The sequence below is a fragment of the Lissotriton vulgaris genome, chromosome 9, assembly GCF_964263255.1.
Source record: "Lissotriton vulgaris chromosome 9, aLisVul1.2, whole genome shotgun sequence".
NCBI classification, from domain to species: Eukaryota; Metazoa; Chordata; class Amphibia; order Caudata; family Salamandridae; genus Lissotriton; species Lissotriton vulgaris.
In genome coordinates this window covers 320183404-320208623 of record NC_141697.1, presented here as the reverse complement: position 1 = coordinate 320208623, position 25220 = coordinate 320183404, and the positions used below count along the sequence as shown (strand labels likewise).

Genomic DNA, 25220 nt, shown 5'->3' with positions numbered 1-25220 from the left:
GATACGAGAGTACTGGGTACACCAAATATGGACAATGTGAATGCGAGTATAGATTGCAGGTCCCCTCTTGTTGTTACTCCTGCCCTGGGCTCTGACCAATCTGTTCATAGCGAACTATTATGTGCGACACATGCGCAAACAAAACTTTAGGAAACAGATAGAGGAGAGCATTTAAGTACTTCCTCCATGGATTTGATCATGCAGACTCTTATCGCTCAAAGACAAGAAGGCCAACAGCATTTTCTGCAATTAAGAGAGGATAATACTAAATTGCAGGCGTTTATGGGCGAAGTGTGCCAAAAACTAGGCGGGGTAACGCAGGGGATGGAAGAATTAAAACAGAGAGTTGTGGAAGTCGAAGAAGTTGCAACTAGATCCGAATCACTTACCAATTCTCATTCAATACGAATATCCAAACTGGAAGCTAAGGTGGAGGATATGGAGAATAGAGCACGTAGACATATCCTTAGACTTTTTGGGATCCCGGAGGGGGCAGAAGGGGCCGACCCCAGGTCTTATGTGGTGAATTTATTTCAAAAAGCATTCGGCGATCTATCAGATTGATACTGGGACTCCCAATTACAGCGAGTTCACAGACTACCCCTTTTTCAAAAGAACAAAGATAATACATTTCCTAGACTTCTCCTGATTTATATTGGAAATTTTTTGCTGAGGCAAGCAGTGTCTCTCAAAGCCAAGCCTAATAATCCTGTGACAATGGGTAATATTACATTTTTTGTACGCTCCGATTTGAGCAAAGGAACTATGGACAGACGCTGGGAGCTTCGCAAAATGATTGACTCTTTTAAGGTCATAGGATGCGTGGTCTATTTACAAGAGCCAGCTCACCTTAAGGTGATTAGAAATGGTCGGCCATATTTTTTTACAGATCAAGAGGAGGCGGTCCAGGCTTTAGAATAATTTACACTTGAAAGGGGAAAATGAAGTAGAAATTGTCGTTAGAATGTTTAACTTTCTTTTTTTCAGGCAATGTAAAATGTTCTAAATCGATACTAAAAATATGCATCAGCAGATGCAATTATATAAAGGGTTGTAATAAGATGGTATCTGTTCCAGCTTGCTGACTTTTGAATTAATTTTTTCTTATCTATTATCCTTTTGCTTTACCTTATTATTAAAATGAAGATTTGATGTGAGAGGTGGGTAGGAGATGCTTCCTCGCTTGCAACTTCACTTTGCTGCCTATCCAGCGGCAGCAGAGTATAGAGGGGTGCCCCCCCTTCAGGGATTCGAGGGAGGGCGGGGTGGGAGGGGGGTGAAAGGGGGAAAAACTTTATTGCAAGAAAGAAAGATTGACAATTATAGTGTGAGGTCTCATCTTTTGGTTTTGAGCAGTATGGAATGTAGAGGAGAGTGAAATGTTTAGTTATAAGATATGCATTTCTTTAAATGTTTGATATGGAATGTCGCTGGTCTCAACAGTAAATATAAGAGGAGACTTGTACAAGAGGAAATGAATCTTTACAAACCGCATATGGTATTTATTTCGGAAACTCACATTGGCTTTTAAGATCGCAAACTATTATCTCAAATGGGATATGATCTTGTAGTGTGTTCAACATTAGGGGCATCAATTCGAGGGGTAGCTATTTTGAAACAAAAGCATTTGAGTATCGAAATTATTAAAACTTTAGCTGACGTAAAGGGGAGGTGGGCAATCGCACAGGTGCAATTTGGTCACAAGTGCTGACCCTGTTCTCTTACGCCGATGACACCCAGATCGTCTTCTCCCTATCAGGGCGAGAAGAGAATAACCCCTCTGCACTAAAGTCGGGCCTCATTCTTGTGGCGGACTGGATGCAGAGGAACTGTCATAAACTGAATGGGGAGAAGACAGAGGTGGTCATTCTGGGAAAAAATAAGAACCTCTGGGGCCCTCAGCATTGGCCAAATGAGATGGGTGCACTTCCTGTACCCACACATGCTGTACGTAACTTGGGCGTTCAAATTGACGACAAGTTAACAATGAAGCAGCAGGCCACTAAGGTCGCAGCAACCTGTTTTTCTACTCTCAGGTGGCTACAAAAGATCTTATGGATGCTTCCCTTTCCGTTCTACGGGAAGGTTGTCCAGGCATTGATAACATTTCGCCTGGACTATGGCAACATACTATATTTGGGTGCTGATGTAGCCACTGTTAAAGTATTGCAGGTTGTACAAAATGCAGCCGCGCGACTCTTGAAGAATGTCCCTAGAAGAACTTCTGCATTATCTGCCTTGCATGATCTTCATTGGTTGAAGATCTCCAGCCGCATAAAGTTTAAGGCATTATGCTACATGTTTAGGATCAAGCAAGGCAATGCACCTACTTACTTACAAAAACTGGTGCAACTTTACAGGCCCAAACGTACCTTACGATCCTCGGAAATTGGCAATTTCTCTATACCAAGATTTAAGCTGGCAAGGATGGGGGGACGTTCCTTCTCCTATCTTGGTCCCAAATATTGGAATGCCCTGCCCACTGCCCTTAAATTAGAGACCAGTCCTATGTTTTCGCAGAGCACTGAAAACGCTGTTGTTCACATAAGTAGTTGGTACCTGTATGCTGGCTATCTGATATCTTCTTCTCCAGTCTGTCCCTAGCGCCGGGAAACCCACTGTGGGTAGCTGTGCGCGGTAAAAGTTTAAATAAATAAATGTGTTTTGTCTCGTTTATGGGCCCAATACCGATGAACCTAAGCTATATGAACAATTGAATATAGAGTTACTTGAGTGGGAGGGTGAATTGTTTATAATGGGGGATTTTAACTGTGTTATGAATTACAAGATGGACTCTACAAGTAAAAGAACTATAACTAGGATGCGTAAAGTCAGGGCAGCAATTGTGGAACTAGGTAGGCTACACAATATGAAGGATGTTTGGCGTACTAAATACCCTACCTTATCAGGATTTACATACTATTCAGCTCCCCACAAAGTCTGCTCTCGAATTGATATGGTGTGGGCAACGGATAATGTTTTAGAGAATTGCAAAATAGAACTCTGCCCTAAAGTCTTGTCTGACCATAATCCTATATTATTAGAATTCAAAATCCTAGATAAAGAAAAAACTCCCCGACAGTTCACATTCCCTAGATATTTACGTACGGATGCTCTATTCATCTCGGGTATTAAAGAACATATAAAAGAATTCATACCTATTAATATCAATATTACTACAGTTAATTTTGTATGGGATGCCTTGTAAGTGCAGCATAAGAGGTTTTGCTCCGCAATATATTCTAAAGAAGAATGCTGAAAGCCGGAGGGTAGATAGCGCAACTACATCTAGTATTTTAACAGTTGAACAACAGCTGGTAGAAGCCCTCACACAGGGTAAATCAAATGTTGAAGAGTTAAGAATGGAACTAGTTTAATTACGGTCGGAATTAAAAAGGATTCTCAGGGAGAAGTATAGTTCAAAAATACATAAATATAACTAGGAACAGTATAAAGGGGGTGATCGAATTGGCAAAGTCTTGGCATACAAGGTGGCAGATAAGAAAGCCAAAACTATTATCAAAGCAATAAAAGGGACAGATGGTACACAGTATAGTAGACCGGATGAAATTCTAGACCAGTTTGCTAAATATTATTGTAATCTGTATACCCCAGAGAACATACCTATTCAAGAGAATATCACGCACTATTTGGAGAAATATTTACCCAGGCGACCAAGTAATGAAGCTATTAAACATCTTGGCTCTAAAAGTATAACTACTGAAATTGAAACAGCTATACAAGCACTACCTTCAGGCAAAGCTGCTGGTGAAGACTGTATACCGATGGAGCTCTACAAGATTTGTGATAAAGAACTTCTTCCGCTCTTTGAACTTGTAATAGACTCTATGGGGGAAACAGGAAGTACTCCTCCTTCCTGGAAAACGACAAAAATAGTGTTTTTTTAAAAAAAAAAAGGCAAACCTTCAGAAGATTGTGGGTCATACAGGCCCATTTCATTAATTAATACAGATGCGAAAGTTTTCGCTAAAATTTTGGCCAACCGACTGTCACTTCTTATGCCGGAATTAGTAAATGTCCAACAATATGGGTTTGTGGTGGGGAGAGACACCACTACCCATGTTAATACAGCCATTACTGCATTCGATGTGGCCTCAACTGCTCTCACCCCGCTCGGAATGGTTATGCCGGATGCGGAAAAAGCGTTCGACCGAGTGGGGTGAGAGTATTTGTGGGCGACATTGAGTGCATTTGGCATACAGGGTCAATACCTTGGATGGGTCCGATCTTTATATGACTACCCTACGGCAATAATACGCTATTTAGGAGCTAACTCGGCAAGCTTTCCAATAAAGAGGGGAACCAGGCAGGGGTGCCAGTTATCTCCCCAGCTTTTTGCATTATCTTTGGAATCTTTTTTAAATGCACTAATGGCCCAAAACAGTATTATTCCAGTGCAACATGGAGGAAAGAGCTTAAAAATAACTGCTTTTGCAGACGACATAGCTATATTCACCACCGATTTAGCTATGGCTATTCCTGCGATATTCGATGAAGCAATTAAATTTGGAGAGATAGCAGGATACAAACTAAATGTGAGTAAAACTCAAGTTATTGCTAATTACAAACCTGCTCAATCGATATCAGGACTTTGCCCTAATGCTGTTTATTTAGGAATTAGGCTCGCACCCGAGGTAGAGAAAATAATATCACTGAACTATCACCCATTGCTTAAGGAGATAACTACATCTTTTAAAAATTGGCACAAGATACCACTTAGCTTGGTAGGACGAATCAACCTAATAAAAATGAAGATCGTACCAACATTTTTGTACTTGTATAGATCTATCCCATTACAACTTAACAATTCTTTTTTTTTTAAATTGGAGAGCATATGTAGTAGTTTTATCTGGGGCTATAAAAAGGCCCACAGATCCATTGCGATTTTGAAACTACCAATAGAAAAAGGAGGTTTAAACTTCCCGGATTTTAAATTATATTTCTTTGCAACCTTTTTCCGGCGTTTACGTGGTCTTTTGATAAATGAAAACTCCCCATTTTTACATCAATTTATGTTGGCATCAGATAGTAACCAATTTTTCTTTCGTGTGCATGATCCAAATTATTTTAAAAGAGTCAAATTCAAGACCGCTAGGCACATTAAAAGAATTTGGGATCAAATTATGATCTTAGACAAGATATCCTTTTACAATGCTGAACTTCAAATATGGGATAACCCAGGAATATCCGGTATCTTCTCTGATGGAGCGGGGGTTTTGTGGATAGGGCATGGCATAATTACTCTAGGAGACCTATATGGACCGAATGTTTTCCTAAACTTCACCGCATTAAAACTGATGTACAAAGTTTTTTTTTTTTAACCGCCCCTGCTAGGCACAGTTCAACTGGAACGGGTCCACACAATCGAATATCTGGGGATCACCCTCAACGAAAATTTAACGTGGACAGCACACCAGTCAAAGACAAATATTAAACTGGCACAGTTGGCCGGTGGTATCATGAGACTAGCGAATAAATCACCATACCGGCCACTCACCCCTGTCATCCAAATCTATAGGGCACAGGCCCGGGGGGCGTCACATATGGGGTCGAGTTGTGGGGACACACAAATTCATAAGGCAGATTGTTGCTCATCCTTTGAGGACTCCAATTTTACCTCTCCGGCTGGATATGGGCCTTCGGCCCATAACTGAAGAGCTGGGGCTCAAACCTCTAGCATTCTGGCGACGACTATGGAGCAGCCCAGACCTTTCAATGTACAGAGCTGAGCTACAGGAATTCCTATCATTGCCCAATGCCACAAGAACACCGTGGCTAAAATACATCAAGAGGACTCTTGAGGCAATTGGACTCCCTGAACTATGGCTGGATCCTGCAAACACAAGTAACAGAATCCCCAGAAAGGTGCTATCAAGAGCCTACTATGATTTTATGCTCTCCCGTGCTGTTGAAGGCACTCGTGATGGATCACTGACCAACCAGTTCATAAAAACTAAAGACTGTTATCAATTGGAAAGTGTTTTAGACGCCATGACTCCAGTACTAACTAGGAAATTATTCCTGCAATGGAGATATGGCACACTCCCCCTGGCATCTTTCACTTCAACATGGTCTGGGCGTTCCTCCACGGAAATTTGCCCCGCTTGTGCACACCCAAAGGAGAATGATGTACATGTGGTTTTCTTCTGCCAAGCTTACGAGAGAAGCAGGAAATACTGGCTCGTCCCTCTGCTCAAAAACATGGGATTCAGAACTTTTTTACCCGCTTACAGAGTTTTAAAGACAGACTTAGCCCCAACCACCGTATTTGCACTATCTAAATTTTTAACCTCAATGTGGTATGCCCGTAATCGTTGTATTAAGAGACTTGCCGACTTTGGACAGATTTGAATTCCCGGCATACCCCTATTTATAAATCAATTTTGATCACTAAGGTTGTTTAATGCGTTTTTAACTTTATAATGACATTTTCTGTGATGCTATGTACATCTTTTATGATCATGTGATCGAAAAAAAGATTTTTGGAATGGAATGGAAACTACCAATAGAAAAAGGAGGTTTAAACTTCCCGGATTTTAAATTATATTTCTTTGCAACCTTTTTCCGGCGTTTACGTAGTCTTATGATAAATGAAAACTCCCCATTTTTTCATCAATTTATGTTGGGATCAGATAGTAACCAATTTTTGTTTCGTGTGCATGATCCAAATTATTTTAAAAGAGTCAAATTTAAGACCGCTAGGCACATTAAAAGAATTTGGGATCAAATTATGATCTTAGACAAGATATCCTTTTTCAATGCCGAACTTCAAATATGGGATAACCCAGGAATACCCGGTATCTTCTCTGATGGAGCGGGGATTTTGTGGATAGGGCATGGCATAATTACTCTAGGAGACCTATATGGACCGGATGTTTTCCTAAACTTCACCGCATTAAAACTGATGTACAAAGTTTAAAAAAAATATATATATTTTTATTGCAGAAACACAGAAAATACCAGCCTACAAGGAGCACTTCAGCTAAGCCGTATTAGGGAGTGTCGTAATGATTAGTATAGTGTCACACGGCCATTCAGCCCACACCCCGGAGGTCGGGCGGCAAGTGTCGACCATATGCTGAAGGCATACCTACAAGAACCAGTTTAGGCATTCAAAATCCTGTCGATCTTCTGCTTTTTCTTTTAACCCCTACCCACCCCCCCAACTTTACATTTTAACTGAAACCAGTGCTACAGTCATGGAATTCGCCACATCATACACTTCTGGCTGCATTCGTGGTCATTTCTCTAAATACACATGCATACTAGTGTGCAGCCCATCCTCCCCCGCCCCATCACCACCCAACACGAAACTGTACGTCTTCATTTCCTTGTCTTCCTGCATTGCATTCCGGTCCTCCAATGATCTCATTCAAGGCTTTATAGTCCGTTCAGTTCCATTCTACAGTTCAGTAGCGGTCTCGCACTCTCCCCTGGTGTCCTCCCTCACTGCCCCCCCTCTAATCCATGATACTGCCTCCATTTGGCCCATACTCTTCGGAACTTTTTGGGGCAGCCTCTTGCTTTATAGGTCACCCATTCTGCGGCCATGTAAAGGTCTAGACCCCGTCTCCATTCCTCAATGTCTGGTGCCTCTGTGGCCCCCCAGTATTTTGCGATGTCCCTTTTAGCTACTACCAGTGCTAGCACCAGGAAAGTAAGCAGTGAGCGTGGCAGGTCCACCTCGTTCGTCATGCCCAGTAGGGCCAGCTTAGGCTCCTGCGATAGTACCACCCCTAGGACTTCCCCCCAGTTCAGTGAAAATGTGTGACCAGTAGGTTCGTATTCTGTCGCAAGCCCATATGGTGTGGTAGAAGTCCCCTTGTTGTTGGCGGCACCGAAGGCATGCCGGGTCATTTATTTTCCTCATTTTAAGGAGTCGTATTCTATCGAAATACGTTCTGTGGAGCACATTTAACTGAATGAGGCGCAGCCTTGATTTGATCGCCACTTCCCGGGGATGCATGAGGACGATCTCCCAGTCCAGATCTTCCATTACCCCCACATCTGCCTCCCATATGCCCCTAAGTTTTGTCAAGTCACCTAGCATGTTATTAGTCAGAGTTTTGTATGTGAAGGAGACCGCCTGGCCCATTATCTGTTCCTGAAGGAGTCTGCCCTCCAATGGCGCATATTCCGGTATCTCTGTGAGCGTGATATTTTGGGCCCTCCAAGCATGTCTCAGCTGTGTGTGTTTGAACATTTGTGAGTGGTGCAGCCCAAACTCAGTCTGAAGTGCCTGGAATGACTTCAGTTCTCCCCTGGAGATCACGTCCCCTATGCTCGATATGCCTATGTCATCCCACCTTTGGAAGCCCCTCAGCTTACAGAGTTCTTTTAACGATTGGCAGTGCCATAACGGCGTCTGTCTGGTGGGTTTCCCCTCCCATCCCATACGTTTTGTATCCTTGGACCAGGCTCTGTGTGATTACCGTCGCCGGTAGGAGCGACTTCCTCGCCGTACCACCATATAGATAGTACAGTATGTTTTTGGGTGACATTTGTACCTTTCGAGCGCATACGTCTGGTGATCCGCCGGAGTGTGGATCCAATCGTTTATCGGAGTCAGGTGTTCCGCCCAATAGTAGGCCTCTAGGTTGGGTAGCGAGATCCCCCAACTGTATTGGTGTCGTTGGAGCGTCTGCAGGGCTATCCGCGGTGTTTTCCTAACCACAGAAAGGTACGAAGATCCGCATGGATCTTCGGTATCGTCGTGGTCAGGAGTGGGTAGTATTCATTTTGAAGCGCGTATAGGAACTTAGGGAGGGTAATCATTTTGTACATTGCCGCCCGACCCAGGAGGGTGAGCGGCAATTGCTTCCACCTATTCATGTCCACCACCACGTCCCCCATAATCCGCTCTATGTTTTTACTGAATGAGAGTTTCCTGTCTAGGGTAATATAAATGCCCAGGTACTGAAATCCTACCGCGGTGGTGACCAGTCGCTCAGGCAAGTTCCCCCACGTCTCCATCCCCTGTGGATCATATATAACTGACTTATGCCAATTTATGGTGTGGCCCGCTCTCGCTCCAAAACTGTCCAATTCCCTAAACAACTCCGGCACCGTAGTTTCGGGTTTAGTGATGTACAGTAGTACGTCATCTGCGCAGAGTGATATTTTTTCTTGCACGGCAACTGAGGCCTCTCGCGAGAAGCCATGAATATCTGGGTTCTGTCTTATCTTCGCTGCCAGGATTTCGATGGTTAGCGTGAATAGAAGGGGGGATAATGGGCACCCCTGGCGTGTACCCCTTTCAACTCGGAATTCACGGGATAGTCTCCCATTCACCCTCACTCGCGCTCTCGGTGCAGTGTATAGGAGCTGTATCCACCCCCGGAATTTTGGGCCAAGGCCAAACCTTTGTAGCGCCGCCATGAGAAAGGGCCAGTGCACCGCGTCGAACGCTTTTTCTGCGTCGAGGGAAAGAAACCAGTGGGGTTCACTCCTTCCCTTGACTTCTTGCAGCCAATTGTGCGTGCCCCTGAGGTTTAACTTGGTTGCTCTATCCGGCAGAAACCCCGACTGATCCATATGTACGAGGTCTGCGATTACCTATCTCAGGCGATTAGCTAAGATAGTCGCTATAATCTTCACCTCCATATTAAGGAGAGAAATGGGGCGGTAGGAGGCACATTCATCCTTTGGTTTGCCCTCCTTATAAATCGGCACAATGGTGGCCAGTGCGAGGTCTGGTGGCAGGATCCCCTCCTGGTATGATTCGGTGAAGAGGGTTTTAAGGTGTCGCGTCAAGAGATCAGTTGCTCGTTTAAAGAATTCCGCTGGGAACCCGTTTGGTCCCGGCGTCTTACCCGTTTTCAGTTTGGTTATAGCTTCTGATATCTCGTCTAACGTGATATCCGCTTTCCAGAACCGTGCAAGTTTCGGAGGACAGTGTGAGTACCTCCGTCAGTTCCATATATTGCAACGCCACGTCGGTATCCCCCAGATCTTTGGCTGCATAGAAGCGTTCGTAGTGTGACGCAAATGCCTCCGCTATCTCTTCATCATTGCACACCAGTCCCCCTTCCGCCGACTTGATTTGTTCCACCCACCTTGCCGCCCTTTCCTTTCTACTTAGCCATGCCAGGAGCCTACCAGATTTATCCCCCACATCGCACAGACGATGGAGGGTTGCCAGGGACTGTGTCCGCGCCTCGTTTGATACTACCTCTCTATATTTCCTTTGAGTATCAAGTAGTTGTCGCAGAATCTCCGCGTCCTTGTGTGCTTGATATTCCTCTTCCAAGTTCAAAATTGTGGCTTCCAGGTCTGCTACCTCTGCTTGTTGTTTCCGTCGCTCCTCCCCCAACCTCCTCTGCATTCTATCCCGTAGAACCGGCTTCATCGCCTCCCAGAAGGTAGTCCCTGAGGCGACTGATCCTTCATTCTCAGCTACATACACCTTAATGTCTGCCCTAATGCCACGTGTAATCTCCGGAGTCTGGAGATCCCAAGCCGCCAAACGCCATTCAGCACCTCTCCTCCCCCTCACCCCTCCCACCTTTGCAAATAGGGGCGAGTGGTCCGAGATTCCCCTTGCTTTGTATTCTACCACATCATCTGCTGTTAGGTATTGCCTCGCTACGAATATATAATCGAGTCTCGAAAAGACCCTATGTGCCCCGGAGTAGAATGAGTAAGCGGTCTGTGTAGGGTGTCGCCACCGCCATATGTCAGTGAGTCCTATATTTGTCATCTGCTGTGACAGTGCTGTCTGTGTTCCCCCTCTACGTGCTTGCCCCGTATGATCTTGCTCTTCAGACATTACATCGTTGAAGTCGCCCCCCACTATTTGTACGGTGTCCGCTGTATCCAAGAGAATGGACGTGATTGCCTTGAGTGTACGGGCTTGGAGTTTCGGTGGTGCATAGACCGAGATTATAGTGTACCTATGTCTCCTCCACGTCCCTTGCACTCCCACATATGTTCCTTGGGGGTCACTCCATGTGCGTGTGGTACAGAACGGGGATGACTTTTTAATTAGGATCGCTACCCCTCGGGAGTCCGATGTGTACCCTGCATGTGCCAAGACCTTATGTCGACCTCTTGCTATGAACGCACATTTATCCCCTCTAAGGTGTGTTTCTTGTAATAGATATCCGGTGCTGTTCTCTTAAGGTATGCATTCACCAGTCCCCGTTTAATTTTTGATCCCAGGCCGTCCACGTTCCACGTTAAGATAGTGACTCCCCTGTCCTCCTGTTGCGGTGCATCTAATGTACCTGCCATTGTGAAGAGTGATTCTCATCTACCGTTGGTACCGGTGGTGGATGCATGGAACGGTGTGTTGAAGTGTATGACTGTAGCTCTCCCCCCACTGTTCCCCCCCCAACTTTGCTCCCCCCCCTCCCCAACTTGTTATAACACTGTACCCCCTAGGTAACCCACTCCATCATTGTTCATGAATGTGAATCTTGTGTAGCTGTATCAGTCCCGCTATTTTTGTTGGAGGAGTCCTGCTCTAGGTTGCGTATCACCTTCACCAGTGGATGCGTCGAGTTCTGTCCCTCTCCTTGCTCGTCCTCCTCGGCTTCCGAAGCCCCGCACTCTACATCGTCCTCTTCCTCTCCCTCCGAGCGTATCTGCTTACGAATACCCTGCAGTCTGGAGCCCGCTGTGCATGATTCCCCAGGCGACTCCGATCGCCCTCTCCTCACTCCCGTAGAGGTGCGTGCCTGGTACGGTGTCCCGGGCGTGCGTGAATGTATCCGTCTAGATCTCCGTCTTTGCGGTTTAGGGAGTCCCCACTGTGCCTTCTCCCTTAGGGACCTGTCCATTTCCTCAGGCCCGGCTGCCTCTCTGCTATTTAAGATCGGTCTCTCCTCGAGCCACTGCCAGGCATCTTCAGGGTGGTTGAAGAATATTGATTTTTCTTTGTATATGACCTTAAGTTTTGCCGGGAAAAGCAGCATGTAGGTGATGTTCATTGTCCTGAGTTTCGCCTTCACCGTGTCGAAGGAGCGTCTCTGTTTCTGCACCTCCTGGCTGTAATCCGGGAAAATCATGATGTTAGTGTTCTCTAATCGAATCTCTCCCAATTTCCTTGCTTCCCGCAGTATCAAATCCCTGTCCGCAAAATTGAGGAAGCGTGCGATAACCGGTCTAGGTCTCGCACCCTCCGGAGGTTTCGCTAGTAGTGCTCTATGCGCCCTTTCAATGACAAAGCACGTAGAGAATTGTGCCGCTGGGAAGGTTTTAGACAGCCATGTGTGAAGGAATGCCGCCATGTTTTTTCCCTCGATTCCTTCTCTAAATCCCACAAAGCGCAGGTTGTTGCGGCGTGCCCTAATTTCGGCATCGTCCACTTTCCATAATAATTGTCTGTGTGAGGCTTGGAGTTCCATCATATCTTTCCGGAGTGTGGTGAGCGAGTCTTCCGCCTCCCCAATTCGCGTTTCCGTCTCCGTGACTCTAGCCGACAGGTTCCTGAAATCTTGCCGCAGGAGAGTGACCTCCGACCCCACCTCTCCGATTTTGATTTCTAGGGCCGCTCGGGATTCCTGAATGTCCGATCTCGATGCTTGAATAGCTGCTAGTAGCCTACCAGTGTCTATTGACCCCTCAGATGCTGTGTTGGGGGTCTCCCTGCCCGGGCGTGATGTCGCAAAGTTATCCATAGGGCCCTGTTTCAGAGGTTTGGGCAGTGTATCTTTTTTCCCCATGGTTGGCCGCCTCGGATCAGTACTGCTCATATGCCGCTGTTGATGTTGTCCGCTGCACTTGGCCCAGTAGCGACTGTTGCTCTGCCCGTATGCGGTCTCCCCGGCTCCGGTTCCTGCAAGGTATGCCCAGTGTGTCCTCTAGAGGCCAACCTCCGGACCCCTTTTGCACTGCCAGGTATCAGTAGCACCGCTTAGCCGTGGGTCTTCTAGCCTGTGCCGTTGCCGCTCCGGGGTTCATTCACTGCCAGCCTGTTACCCCCGTCAGTGTTCACAAATGCTCAATATTGATCTGGCCATCTTCCGGATTGTATTCTCGCTGGACACCACCCCCATACGCTTTGACTCGCCGGATCTCAGCCTCCTGCTGATTATATTCCTATGTTCCTCAATTAGGGATGCGGGGTCCGTGAATCTCCAGTGCCGGGACTAGCGTGGTGCCTCCTCTATCAGCCCGTTGGCTGTCCCAATCGTGAGTGTCACACCGTTCCAGGGCCTGTGTCTCTCTCACCACTGAGTGGCCCTTTATCGTCCGCCGCTTGGGTCGTCCAGCCTCAGATCCCCCCAGCCTGGTATGCAGCGGTTGCCGCCATCCTGATGTAAACCCGGTGTCACAGCCTTGTCAGTACCCGCAGGATCCCCTGCTTCTAGCAGTCCCGGTTTTCAACCTCCGTCGGGATGCCTCACCACGTCCCCTTGGGTGCCCAGGTGCGGTCGCGTGTTTTCCGCCAGCGCTGGCCGTCCCTCCTCACCGCGCCGCCATGTTGGTAAAGGGCGGCCGGGTGTACGCTGTCTTGGTGGCTGCTTCCCGGTCCGCGGGCTCCCCCGTTGCAGCGCGGGGCCTCCCCTGGTCAGTGCTCCCCTCTCTGCTTCAGGCGGGGCCCCTCGGTCGAGGTCTCTCACCTACTGTTTTGGGCCCGTCCGGGCGGCTTTCCAGCAGGGTCTCTGCCTCCACTCAGGGTCCGTTTCCCGACGTGGCTTTGCGGCCCTTCTTCTGGTTCCCGACCGCCGCCTCCGATTCACGCCGCCATTTTGGTAAAGTGCGGCCGGGCGTCGGAACCGTCCGCCACCGAGGGATCCGGCTACTGGGCTCTCCACAAGTATCCCGATGCCTCTCAGTGCCCACAATCGTCTTTCCCACTGCAGTGGGGCCCTCCACGCACCTCGCTCCCGCTCCGGCACTAGATCACCGCCGGCGTCGCCATCTTGCCTCCCCGGTGCCCTTGCCGGCCGACAAGCCTAACTTCAATTTCACGGCTCCGGGAGCTCAGGCGAGTCCCCCAGGATAGTGCGGCAGCTTCAGGGGTTCTGGCTACACGTTTTCAGGTATTTTCAAGTGGGTGGTTAGCATGTGGAAGTCGGATTATGTAGTCATCAGCCGGGAGCTCCCGGGCTGCACGTCTAGCTCGGCATGCTGCAAGCCACGCCCCCCTGACTGATGTACAAAGTTAATGATGGTATGTATTATAAATACATCCAGATAAAGGATTTTTTGGTTAATAAAATGAAAATTGATAGAGTCGAATATTCAGATACTTTAAAATGTCTCTACTCGGGTCGAACTAAATCGCTCATAAGTGAGAGTTATGGGCATTTAAGTTGCGGTAGGATAGGAGACTGTAAGAAAATGGCGGACAAATGGTCCAATAGATTAGGAATCAACATCAACTCGAATCAGATTGCAGGATCACTTCGGCAAATAAACCAAGTAGTTCAATCTTCTAACTTAAGGTTGCAATTCTATAGACCCGTGAGTCAATCTATTATACACCACAAAGAATTGCTCGATGGGCACTTGAAATTGCCGCTAGCGAGCGAACTAAATGTCCTAAATGCAATTTGGAAGCGGCTGGCATCGAACACATGCTCTACCAAAGCCCGGAACTTGGTATGTTTTGGAAAGGTATAATAACGGTCCTAAATAATAAACAATTAATATTCCCACCACTCTCGGCGTACTTAATACTGCTCGATATCCAGGATATTACTAGCAGCCAGAAGGATTTGATAACAATAGGTTTTGCATGTGCCAGGCTAGCTATAGCAAGGACTTGGATATCTAAGGAACCTCCTTGTGTAATCGAGTGGTGGAGTCTCATTAATGAAATCTATACAATGGAAATAGCATTGGCAAAACTAAGGGGTCCCAAGACATTGAAATGGAGAGAAAAAATCTGGGGATCATTTATTTGATATGTTTATATTTCTGTAAATTTTTTTTTTTTTTTTTTTAAAGAGACCAATCGACTTTGTACTTGCTTTGGGGTTATAATTTAAAGTTTTAAACATTTTTCGAATCTATGTATTGTATTCCTCTATTTGAACTTTAATGCAAATATTTATGTATGGATGTTCTTGCAATAAATAAAAAACAATTCAAAAGAAAACAATATTGGTTGGTCATGATATCCAGATCGCAGAGAAGGAAGTCATTCTAGACATGGGCATCTATATGAGAATATTTGTTTCTATCATTATATCGTGTGCTCGTTTATGTATAGCTTGAGTATAGATTCATAAAACGAGTCCAAGCATCAATGAATTTTGCGTCTTACTTAGACAAATATACAAAATGAATTAGCATTAGCTAACGCCAGAGGGCCGTGCTCTTGGTCGAAATTTAAAAGGGTGTATGTAGTCTAGCCTCCAATGGGACTAATCATTTACAGTTCTTTTGGATTTCTGTATCAGTCTTTCTCTGATTTACTTTTAAAAAATTGTTTTAAAAAAAAATGTTGTATTAGTGTTGTTGATGCGGTCTCTTCCCGGTACATGTGTGGTAATTGTATTAAATCCCGACTGATACTAATTCTTTATTCCTTTTGTACTATGTATGCTCTACCTTTTGTGTTTTTTTTTTACTTATTAGTGTTTTTTGTATCTTTGTTTGTGTAATGTACGATACTTATGGCTAATAAAAAGAATACAAATAATAAAAAATAAAAATAAATTGTTAAACTGCACATTTATTTTTATTTTTCTATTTTTGTCTCCTTGTGAAAAACACTCTCCATGGGGAGAAATCAGTCACTTACGTCCCTTGAAAAATGGTGGTGTTGTATTACATTTCAGAATTTATACAATGCTTCCTACCCCTGAGAAGACCGTGAAGTGCTCCAAATCTCATTGGGTTTCTTGGAGCTATCTGTGATCATGGTTGAAAGGGTGGAGGATGGTATTCTTAAGCAAGAAGTGGTAAAAGGGTGTAAATATAAACACTTCAGTACATGCAAGTACATACTTCTTAGCAGGGATCTGTCTCAAATCATGTCATTGTAAATAGCAAGTTTTTGAAAGTTTTCTATAATTTGGAGTTTTTTCAATTAACCTAATTCTAGCTGGATTTGAGTTCCAGATCTTGCCATAGGGATTGGGAAAGTGCTTCGTAGGTGCTTTCTCCGGCTTTTGCCTCGTTTTTTACTGCCTTCTCCTTCCTCTAACCCATTTCTCTTTTCGACTTCTCCTGCTTTCCCCCTTTTTGCTCTGCTTTCTCCACAAAGCACATAGCAGCTCCAATGCCTTGAGAACCTCACGGGTGATTTGTCGTGCTTTATAAAGCCTGATTGATTGATTGATTTATTGACTGATTGATACACTCATAGAACCACATTGAGGCTTGTTTGAATTTACATTTCAAGTGTGGGTGGATTTTTCTTAGTAGAAATGGCCAGTTTTTGAAAAACTGCCCATTTCTACTAAGAAAAATCCACTACTTGGTCAAATTTTCCACTGTTAATAGAGCCATATGTCCCAGCAAATTCGGTGATCTTGATTCAGTACTTAAGGATATGACATGTGTGTCTTCAGATATCAACATTTGTAGCGTTATGTTCCACTTCAGTGTGCAAAAATGTGTAAGCATTGGACCCAAAGTAGGTTTACTACTATTGTAAAACCTAGTGAATGTACTAAATTATTAGAATGCCAGAAATTTTAGGGTTGGACTATTATCAAATAGTTTACTGTTAACCTTCTCAGACGAAAGGCAGTTCTTTAGAGACTTAAGCAGTTTGTAAACTAGCTTCAAATATGAATTTAATCAACCAGCTAACCAGTCTACACAAAGTAGAAGATAGCTTCTCCACTTCCGGTTGTGAAAGAGTAGCTTAATTCTTTTTTAACCAGTATTGTGCAGCAAAATATCAGTTTCTGGTTTTCTTTCTGGCAGATGGCACTGAGCCCTCTCACATGCACTATGAAGATGATCAGAACTACTTTCGTGGTTATGAATGGTGGTTGATGAAAGAAGCGAAAAAGAGAAACCCAGACATCATACTAATAGGTAAGCCATGCCATAGTGCCTCCGCCCGTCTGCAGCTTCAGGCCTACTCTCTTATTTGAAAATTCCAGTGAAGGGGTGGGAGTTTTAAAAATATTGTTCTCAAGCTTGTGGGCCATGTCGGAAGAAATTTGTACTGGGAAAGGAAGACCATGCGGTAAGACGAAAACAGTTAATTTATGTCCTTCAAACTTTTGTAATGTTGCAAATTGATGTAGTGGCGTTGAGACAGAAACACTAAAAGAAAATAGGAGCCCCACCTTTGAAAAGATGGAGAAACTCTTCTTTTGAAGATCGTTCTTTTTCCTTGGCACCTCTTGGTATTAACACCTCTAAACTTTGAGGAGCAGCCAGAGGAGTGCTTCAGTACAGCCTCATTGCTGAACAATTTGAGAGAAAATATTTAGGCAAATCATATTGTCCAGGGAAATTATTTAGCAGACTTGGAGAGGGTTGTTACTAATCTGAAAGTGCTAGTGAATGAAATAACTAGCATGATTTCATTCAGCTGCTGTGAACTGAAAACCCAGTGTGTGATGAGTGGCTTCTGACTTGTCACCTAGGTTACACTCAGTGAGGTGGATTATCTGTTTCCATTCTAGCAGTGAAGGGCTGAGACATGACTCCAGCTGTGACAAGCATTTTTTAGACCTTGTCTTCAAAGAAACACAGATGGGCCTTTACCCTGACCATTGCTTCACCAACATAGATGGTTATTCGATAGACAACTAAATGCTAGTATCTATTTTGATTTGTTAAGAGCAAGGAAATAACTAGACTGCATTTTATGAGACTTGGTTGGACCTTTCCAAACTACCTTGAAATATATTTAATACAGGTTTAGCCATTAATGTGATTAGTTAAATTAAGGTGTGGGCATGTAGAAGGGTTGACCACTTTGAAGTGAAGCTGTTGATCCAAAATGTTATTAGCACTACTTTAAATGACAGTGACATCAGCTCAGTCACCTGTCCTTTGTGTTCCATTGCATCACTAGCATCTCACACCCCAATCAAATCTCATTGCACACCACACACACGGACACACCAATTTTTCAACACCCCACATTCTAAGACAACCGAACTGAAAATGGAACATCACTAAAGAGTTGAGGAACCACCTACTGCAATGATAAATGTGGTCTCCTCTATGTTGAATACCTGCTTCTTTGGTAGGAGAATAACCTATTGTCTCCTTTAGCTTTACTTTCTCCAACAACACAATTTTCTTTTGTACCATAATGTGTTCCTCATTAGCACATAATGCCCTTTCACTGCAAGATTGGGACAGTGCTGACAGCTACACAGTCACCTTCATGAGTTCAGCTTTTCCCATCCATCTAAGTACCTAGATAGTGATAGTGCTCCGGCTCCCTCTCCCTATTTCATACCAAGGGAGGCGCGGACGCGCGCAGCGGGCAAGCCCGTCTGCGCCTGACCCCTGCCAGCTGCCCGGTCACTATCTTTCCACCCATCGCCGGACCTAGCACGTTCCCTGGCTCGGAAAATGACTTTCTGCACTCCGACCTCCATAAGGTATGCACGACAAGATCTGGTGGCTCTTAATCGCCCTCCCCTAGTGTTATCAGACAATCTAACAACCAATCTTTTAAAAGCCCCCAAAGACTGTATTAAGTCGGCTTGCGGCCAAACTAAACTCAGTTCCACACTAGGAAAACACACCGCTATATACTTAAATGCCAGATCCATCCCTAAACATGCTATGGAAATATGGAGTCTCCTTAATTATGAAGAACCGGAACTGTGTTTCATTACGGAAACATGGCTGCATGAACATGCAACCCCGGACCTCCATATCGCCTTCCCCCCACAATACTCTATAATAAGACGAGATAGAATAGGAGGAAAAGGTGGTGGAGTACTTATAGCAGCTACAAAGAACATAAATGTTCAAATCATAGACAGCCTAGCGGTAAGAGACACAGAAATTCTAATTTTTAAAATTAACGAGCTAGAAAAGGAAGACATCTGGAAAGGGGCTTTATTATATCGCCCTCCAAGAAACAAAGGAGATTTCGCCAATACCCTACTAGAAACCATCGCCCCTCATGTACTGACGTCAGACAATTTCCTATTATTAGGCGATTTTAACTATCATGTGGACGATCAGTCCAAAGCGGACACAGAAAAACTGATTTCCACAATGAACACCCTTAACCTGATACAAATGGTCACTGGCCCCACCCACCTAGCAGGTCATACTCTTGATCTTTTATTTACAAATTCGCCTAATGTCTCACTAAAGACTCCCACTCCATTATTATGGACCGACCACTTCCTGGTGAAATTCTCTATAAGTGGCCATAGAACTAAAACTATAATAAACAAAAAGCAAAAAGCATGTAGAAACATGAAAAATGTTACTCGGGTCTCTTTTTCAGAAAATTTCAAAATTGATCACATAAACCTCAAGGAAAATGTACACCTTGGAGCTATACATCTGGAGTCTGCTATCCACAAAACACTAGATAAAATAGCCCCCTTACGAAAGGTGTACTGTAGGGAAAAAACCTCACCATGGTTTACCGACCAATTAAAATATTTTAAAACTCAAAACAAGAAATGCTGAAAAAATCTGGCGTAAAACAAAAAACCCCAATGATCGCAAAATTTACCAAACCCTACATACCGAATACATGAGGAAAATCAAAGCGGCAAAAAAAACCCATATAGCTGAACGCATAAGTAAAGCTAAAAACTCGTCCAAAGAGCTCCATCACATACTAAAAGAACTTACGTCCGTTAAAAGCCCATCAGAGGCCCCAAAAACTAAAGAATGGACGGAAGACCTTTCTATGTTCTTAGACGACAAAATCACAAAAATATGTCCTCCATTTAATACAGAAAATACATCTCTCCAACACCTTGACAAAGAGCTACACATGAACCAAGATGTCTTCCTCTAACTGGTCCACTTTTGAATTGTTAAACGATGAAAAAATCCTACGTTTAGGACAGAAAATAAAATCTGGATCTCCTTGCGACCACCTAACATCCAAACTATTTACTACCCTTGCTCCAGTGTTGGTCCATCCCCTCTCTTGCCTCCTAAACACATCCCTGAGAGAAGCGGAATTCCCTCAAATCTGGAAAGCGGCTAGAGTAAAACCACTACTAAAAAAGCCCGGGGCTGATGCAAGCACCTTTTCAAACTATCGCCCCATCTCCTTGCTACCCTTCTCAGGGAAAGTGCTGGAGGCATTTGTAAATGAGCAGCTGATAAGCTATCTCGAGAGGAACAATCTACTCGACACCTCACCGTCAGGTTTCCGTGCTGCACATAGCACGGAGACAGCCCTGATCGAGGTGACCGACAAGATCAGAGGTGCCCTTGACAAACGCCAGTCATGCATTCTGGTACTTTTAGACTTATCGGCTGCCTTTGACACCATCTCCCATCATATCTTAGTCAGACGACTGTGGGAGTATGGTGTCAAAGGGCAGGTTTTAAAGTGGTTCATTAGCTATCTGTCAAATCGAACCACCACACTGCAAACAGATGAAACCTTAGCCAGCACACGGCCAGTTACAAGGGGTGTGCCACAAGGCTCTATCCTCAGCCCTTCGCTTTTTAATGCTTATATGGCCCCCCTGGCCAATCTCATTAGGGCACATGGATTTGACGTGCTATCATATGCGGATGACACGCAAATACTTGTTACCCTTGGCCATGATATTAATGATACCAAAAAACGCTTTAAAAAGTGCTTGATTGAGGTTAAAAACTGGATGAGTCTGAACCACCTACAACTAAATGGCGCAAAATCAGAAATAATGACTTTCGGTCAAGCCAGTGTACACTGGTCTCAGGACTGGTGGCCCCCGGAAATGGGGGAATGTCCGGTCCCAAAAGAATCCGTCCGGAATCTTGGATTCCACATGGATAATAAATTATCCATGAAGGACCATGTGAACCACACTGTTGGAACCTGCTTCGGAATCATGCGAAGTCTCCGCAGAGCTTTCAAATGGATACCAAAAGAAGCACGTAAAGTTCTAGTCCAGGGCCTCATTATAAATAGGTTAGATTACTGCAACTCCATCCTGCTTGCCATAAATGAGTGCCATATAAAGAGACTGCAAGTTGTTCAAAATACTGCTGCTCGTCTGATTTTGGGACTCCCAAAACGATCCCCTTCCCTTCCTAGCCTAAAAAATCTACACTGGCTCCCCATAAAAAAGAGAGTCATTTTTAAAACCATGTGTTTGGTTCACAAACATATGCATGGCACTGGACCTAAATACTGGAACCAAAAATTGACTTGGTACCAGCCCGGACGAGAATTGAGATCTAGCCATAAGTTCCAACTCACGCCATCTAGAGTACAAACAGTCAGGAATGGGGGACGTGCTTTTTCCCATATGGCACCTCTCCTATGGAACAAACTTCCTCTGAATATCCGTGCAACGATCGAGCACATGAGTTTCCGAAAATTGTTGAAAACATGGCTTTTCAGCTAGGTCTTGCCTTCAGCAGGATCTCTCTCCTTTTACTCTGGGATTGTCCGCATGCGCCATGAGACTCCCTCACGGGATGTGATATGTTCTGCGCAATACAAATATCCAGACTAGACTAGACTAGACTTAGAAACTGGTTTTCTTCTACCTGTTGTTGACACATTCTGGGGTAATGCCATAGCATAATTTGGAGGTATAGGATATGCATACCTCAGTTTGCTCCCTATTCTTCCATAACAAGCGTGCGGTTTTTGTAGATGTGAACTGTCCCAAGGATATTTTCTAGCCTGGGGTCGAGACAAAGCAGCATATACATGTATCATCAAAAACTACTTGAAAAGCCACATATATTTTCCATTGCTGTTTTTGATGCTAAGACAATATCCAATGTGAAGATTTTAGACGTCAGTTGGTGCTTTTTTTTATGGTTGCAGGTTCATAAGGCAAGCCTTCAACATGTTTTCGACTGTCCACCACAGCACCTCAGATAGGAGGCAGTTGCTAATAAACGCTCACAGCCATAAACACCAATCATATGCGTATGATGTTGCGAGAGCTTCCGGCCTTTCAGACACTGCACCCAATCAGTTAAGGCTTAATTTTGTGTAGGGGTTAGACAAGCACTCTTATAATAATTTTAATTTATTGTGCAGTGCAGCAGAGACTGTTATTGGTGCCCCGTATTTCATACAATAACTCGTGCCAATGTAGGATCAATTTGTGCTCTTATTTTCCCTTTAATCCAAGTACTACTTCTCTTTTCTAAAGGCAGCACATTTTATATAGCACAGTATTACCTTTCTGTGAGGAAATTAGGTTTATTACATGCTGTAGCTGTGAGACCTTACCGTGTAATACACTACCAACTCTTCTAGGACCAGTCTGGTTTCGTTTGTCAAACCTTAGCTCAACAAAGGGTAGCTATGACCTCGTGCAACCAGGCTTCAACAATGGAACAAGTATACAGTATTTTATCAGTACAAAACCAATTGAACAAGAAACACAACCTTCAATAAATCCAACATGAATTTATATAAAAAAAAATGTTATGAATTTTTTGACACTAAAATGGAAAATATCCACCGGAGGGTTCTGGAGATATTGATTTTAGTAAGGAACAGTAAATCATAATTTTTCACTTAACCACAAATAAGCATTGGCAAATTCAACAAATTTGACACAGAAGTTTTTCAAGAAAACTTTGATCAAAGTGGAATGAGGCTACTTAGAGTTATTTTGGGTGACCAACTCCAGAAGGGAGCCATAAATGCGAACTTCAAGGTCAAAAGAAACGGTTAACTCATCAAGAAAAGCGTCCAGTTCCATTGTCTGCAGCCCCTTGTCATTGACTTCTGTGAAGTGGTCCTGGTGCAAGGGTTACAGGATGATTGAGGTGCTCAAGGATGCTGTGCGGTCAACAGGGGTCTTCCCAGGGCCACTCCTCGGTCAACGATCCTGATGGGATGACTTTGTCCACAGGAGTCGACATCCCTCTAAGTCCCTTTTTGGTCCAGCAAAGTCCTTTCGCTACTGGACTACTGGTCACCAGGCACAACAAAACGAACGGTTTCTTTATGTTGGCAATAACTCTCCTTCTTGGCGACCAAACTGCACTCTAACGCCTCTCCTGGGTCCAGCAGTTGTGGGTGCAACTTTTGAACATTGAAACTCAGTCTCCTCTCTGGCTGTACTGTGGTAATCTGGGTTACCAACTTACCCAGGAAGGCTTCTTCAGCTTTTGTGGCCCTGTACTACGAGCAGGAAGTCAGCTACCTGACTCTTGGAGCCTCTGCTTCTGACTGGGTTCCAGGGAAGACTTCTTCATGAGATGGACACAACCGGCACAGTCCTTTGCTTTGCTAGCCCAAGAAGCTTGCAAGTGCAGTCCAAATTTGGTGCAGCCTCTTCTTTGTCAGTTCCAGGGTCAGCAGGGCAGTCTTTCTGCAGTCCTCTTCTCCAGTCCAAGTGAGATCTGAGTTCTGGGTGCCAGGGGTGCCCCTTTTATGACGAGAAGGTGCCTCTAGGGTCTATTGGCTACATGGATCCCTCCCACCTGATGACAACGTCCTGCGAAGTGTGGCACCTAGCTATGCCAGAGTGCTCCATTCTGGCCACACCCAAGATGGCAGAACCTCTCTTTTGGTGTGTGAAGCTCTGTAGTACGTACTAGAAGTGTGGCAACCTGGGGGCTACATGCACATGGAAAAATTGCTTGGCCAATGTTTCTCTGTCCTGGTGCCAATCTGTCTACCCAGACAAGTAGCACCCCCTCTCTAGTGTGGTTACCATTTGCCCTTCAAAGGCGCCTTCCCCTTTAAAGCTTGACTTTTGGGCCTGCATGGCTTTCTTCCAGAAAGAGAGCATTTCCTCCAGTGGCAGGTCTCTATTGTTACCTGTCCTGAGAACCGTTGACTCATCTGCCGGCAGGCAAAAGGCTGTCTCGTGGCCAGCCTCTGCAACGGAGTCGAAACTTTCTGAAAGTTGCTTGTGGAAACAAGTCACTTTAATTTCGACTTGTGCATCCAGTCAGCTTTAATGTAACAAGTTGTTGATAACTTGAATTACTTACATTGGCAGTCCCACTCAGAAGTTAGCACAGCTGAGTTGTCGGCATGTAACTCTGTATTCGCCATTAGGGCTTCCATCTCTCTCAGAGTAAAAACAACAATTCTAGGTTTTAACTGTCAGAACATGTAAAACACATGTTCTACGTTTTAATATGCTGCACCCTGCCATAGGATTCAATAGGCCTGCTGTAGGCGAGTTAGCAGTTTAAAACTGCTCTGCCAGACTGCAGTGGCAGACTGGAGTCATGTTTTACCTTCTACTCAGGGTAGCTCAACATGTGCTACAGTCCCTGAGGGGACACTCTAACGTCCAGGCCTGATGTACAACTGGTGCCATATACTAGGGGCAGAGCAATACATTAGCTCATGGAATTTGTCTATAGCATTATCAAACATACACATTTAAGGGCTAGGGCACTGGCACTGAGGTTAGCCAACCTCAGTGAAACTCTGAGTCGAAAAACCAGCAGCCTCAGTCTAACACTTTTCGGGTGGCCATATAAAGAATAAGTTTTTGCTTCCGTCTACTAGATATCGCTGTGGTAAATTTGCAGCTGCTACATACAGAAAGGAATGTATAGAGTGCAAAACTCAGTAAACCCCAGGTGAGACTGTCATCTTACGTCTGTCCCACATTCTTAAGAGACACAGGGGCTGAAATACAGATAGACAAAAGACTTGGTTAGGTGGGTCAAAGTGCAGTATTCATGACGGAAATGTTTGATGCATTTGCTCAAATCTTATGAAGAAGCATGGACCAGAATGCTTGACAAAGGTACAATGTCTGTCAGAGCTTCAAACAACCTAATAACTTTGTTATGGGAAACGCCCACAAACCAGCCTTGTGCGCACATGCTACTGCTTAATTAATGAATAATACTTTTCAAATATGCCAAATTAATCCTGTTGTTGTGTTATCATAATTCTAATGTGGCGATAGCTATTCCACAGTAGCTGGAGAAGGAAATTAATATTATTTATAATCTGGTGCATACAAAATACTTAGAAACCCTAATCATTTGGTTACAGTGATTTTGCGCATGATAGATGTTTTATTTTTATTTTAGCCACAGAGCAGCCACTTTCTCCATTTATTTCATAGTCCACAATAAATTGCACACATTTCGGATATTTGCTTGCTGATGTGCATGCTTCATTATATGAATGGGGGTCTGGACTCTGCTATTGGCAAATTTCACAACAGATTTTCAGC

General features: G+C 44.5%; 1 protein-coding gene across 4 annotated transcripts in view; it reads left to right on the top strand.

Moving 5' to 3' along the window:
- The window catches only part of GALC (galactosylceramidase), a 250366-nt gene that overhangs the window by 73537 nt on the left and 151609 nt on the right, over positions 1-25220 (top strand). For all 4 annotated transcript variants that reach the window (XM_086937607.1, XM_086937608.1, XM_086937605.1 and 1 more), the window contains exon 4: positions 16852-16965. In XM_086937607.1, the coding sequence (XP_086793733.1) occupies positions 16852-16965 (114 nt within the window). The remainder of the gene's footprint in view (positions 1-16851; positions 16966-25220) is intronic.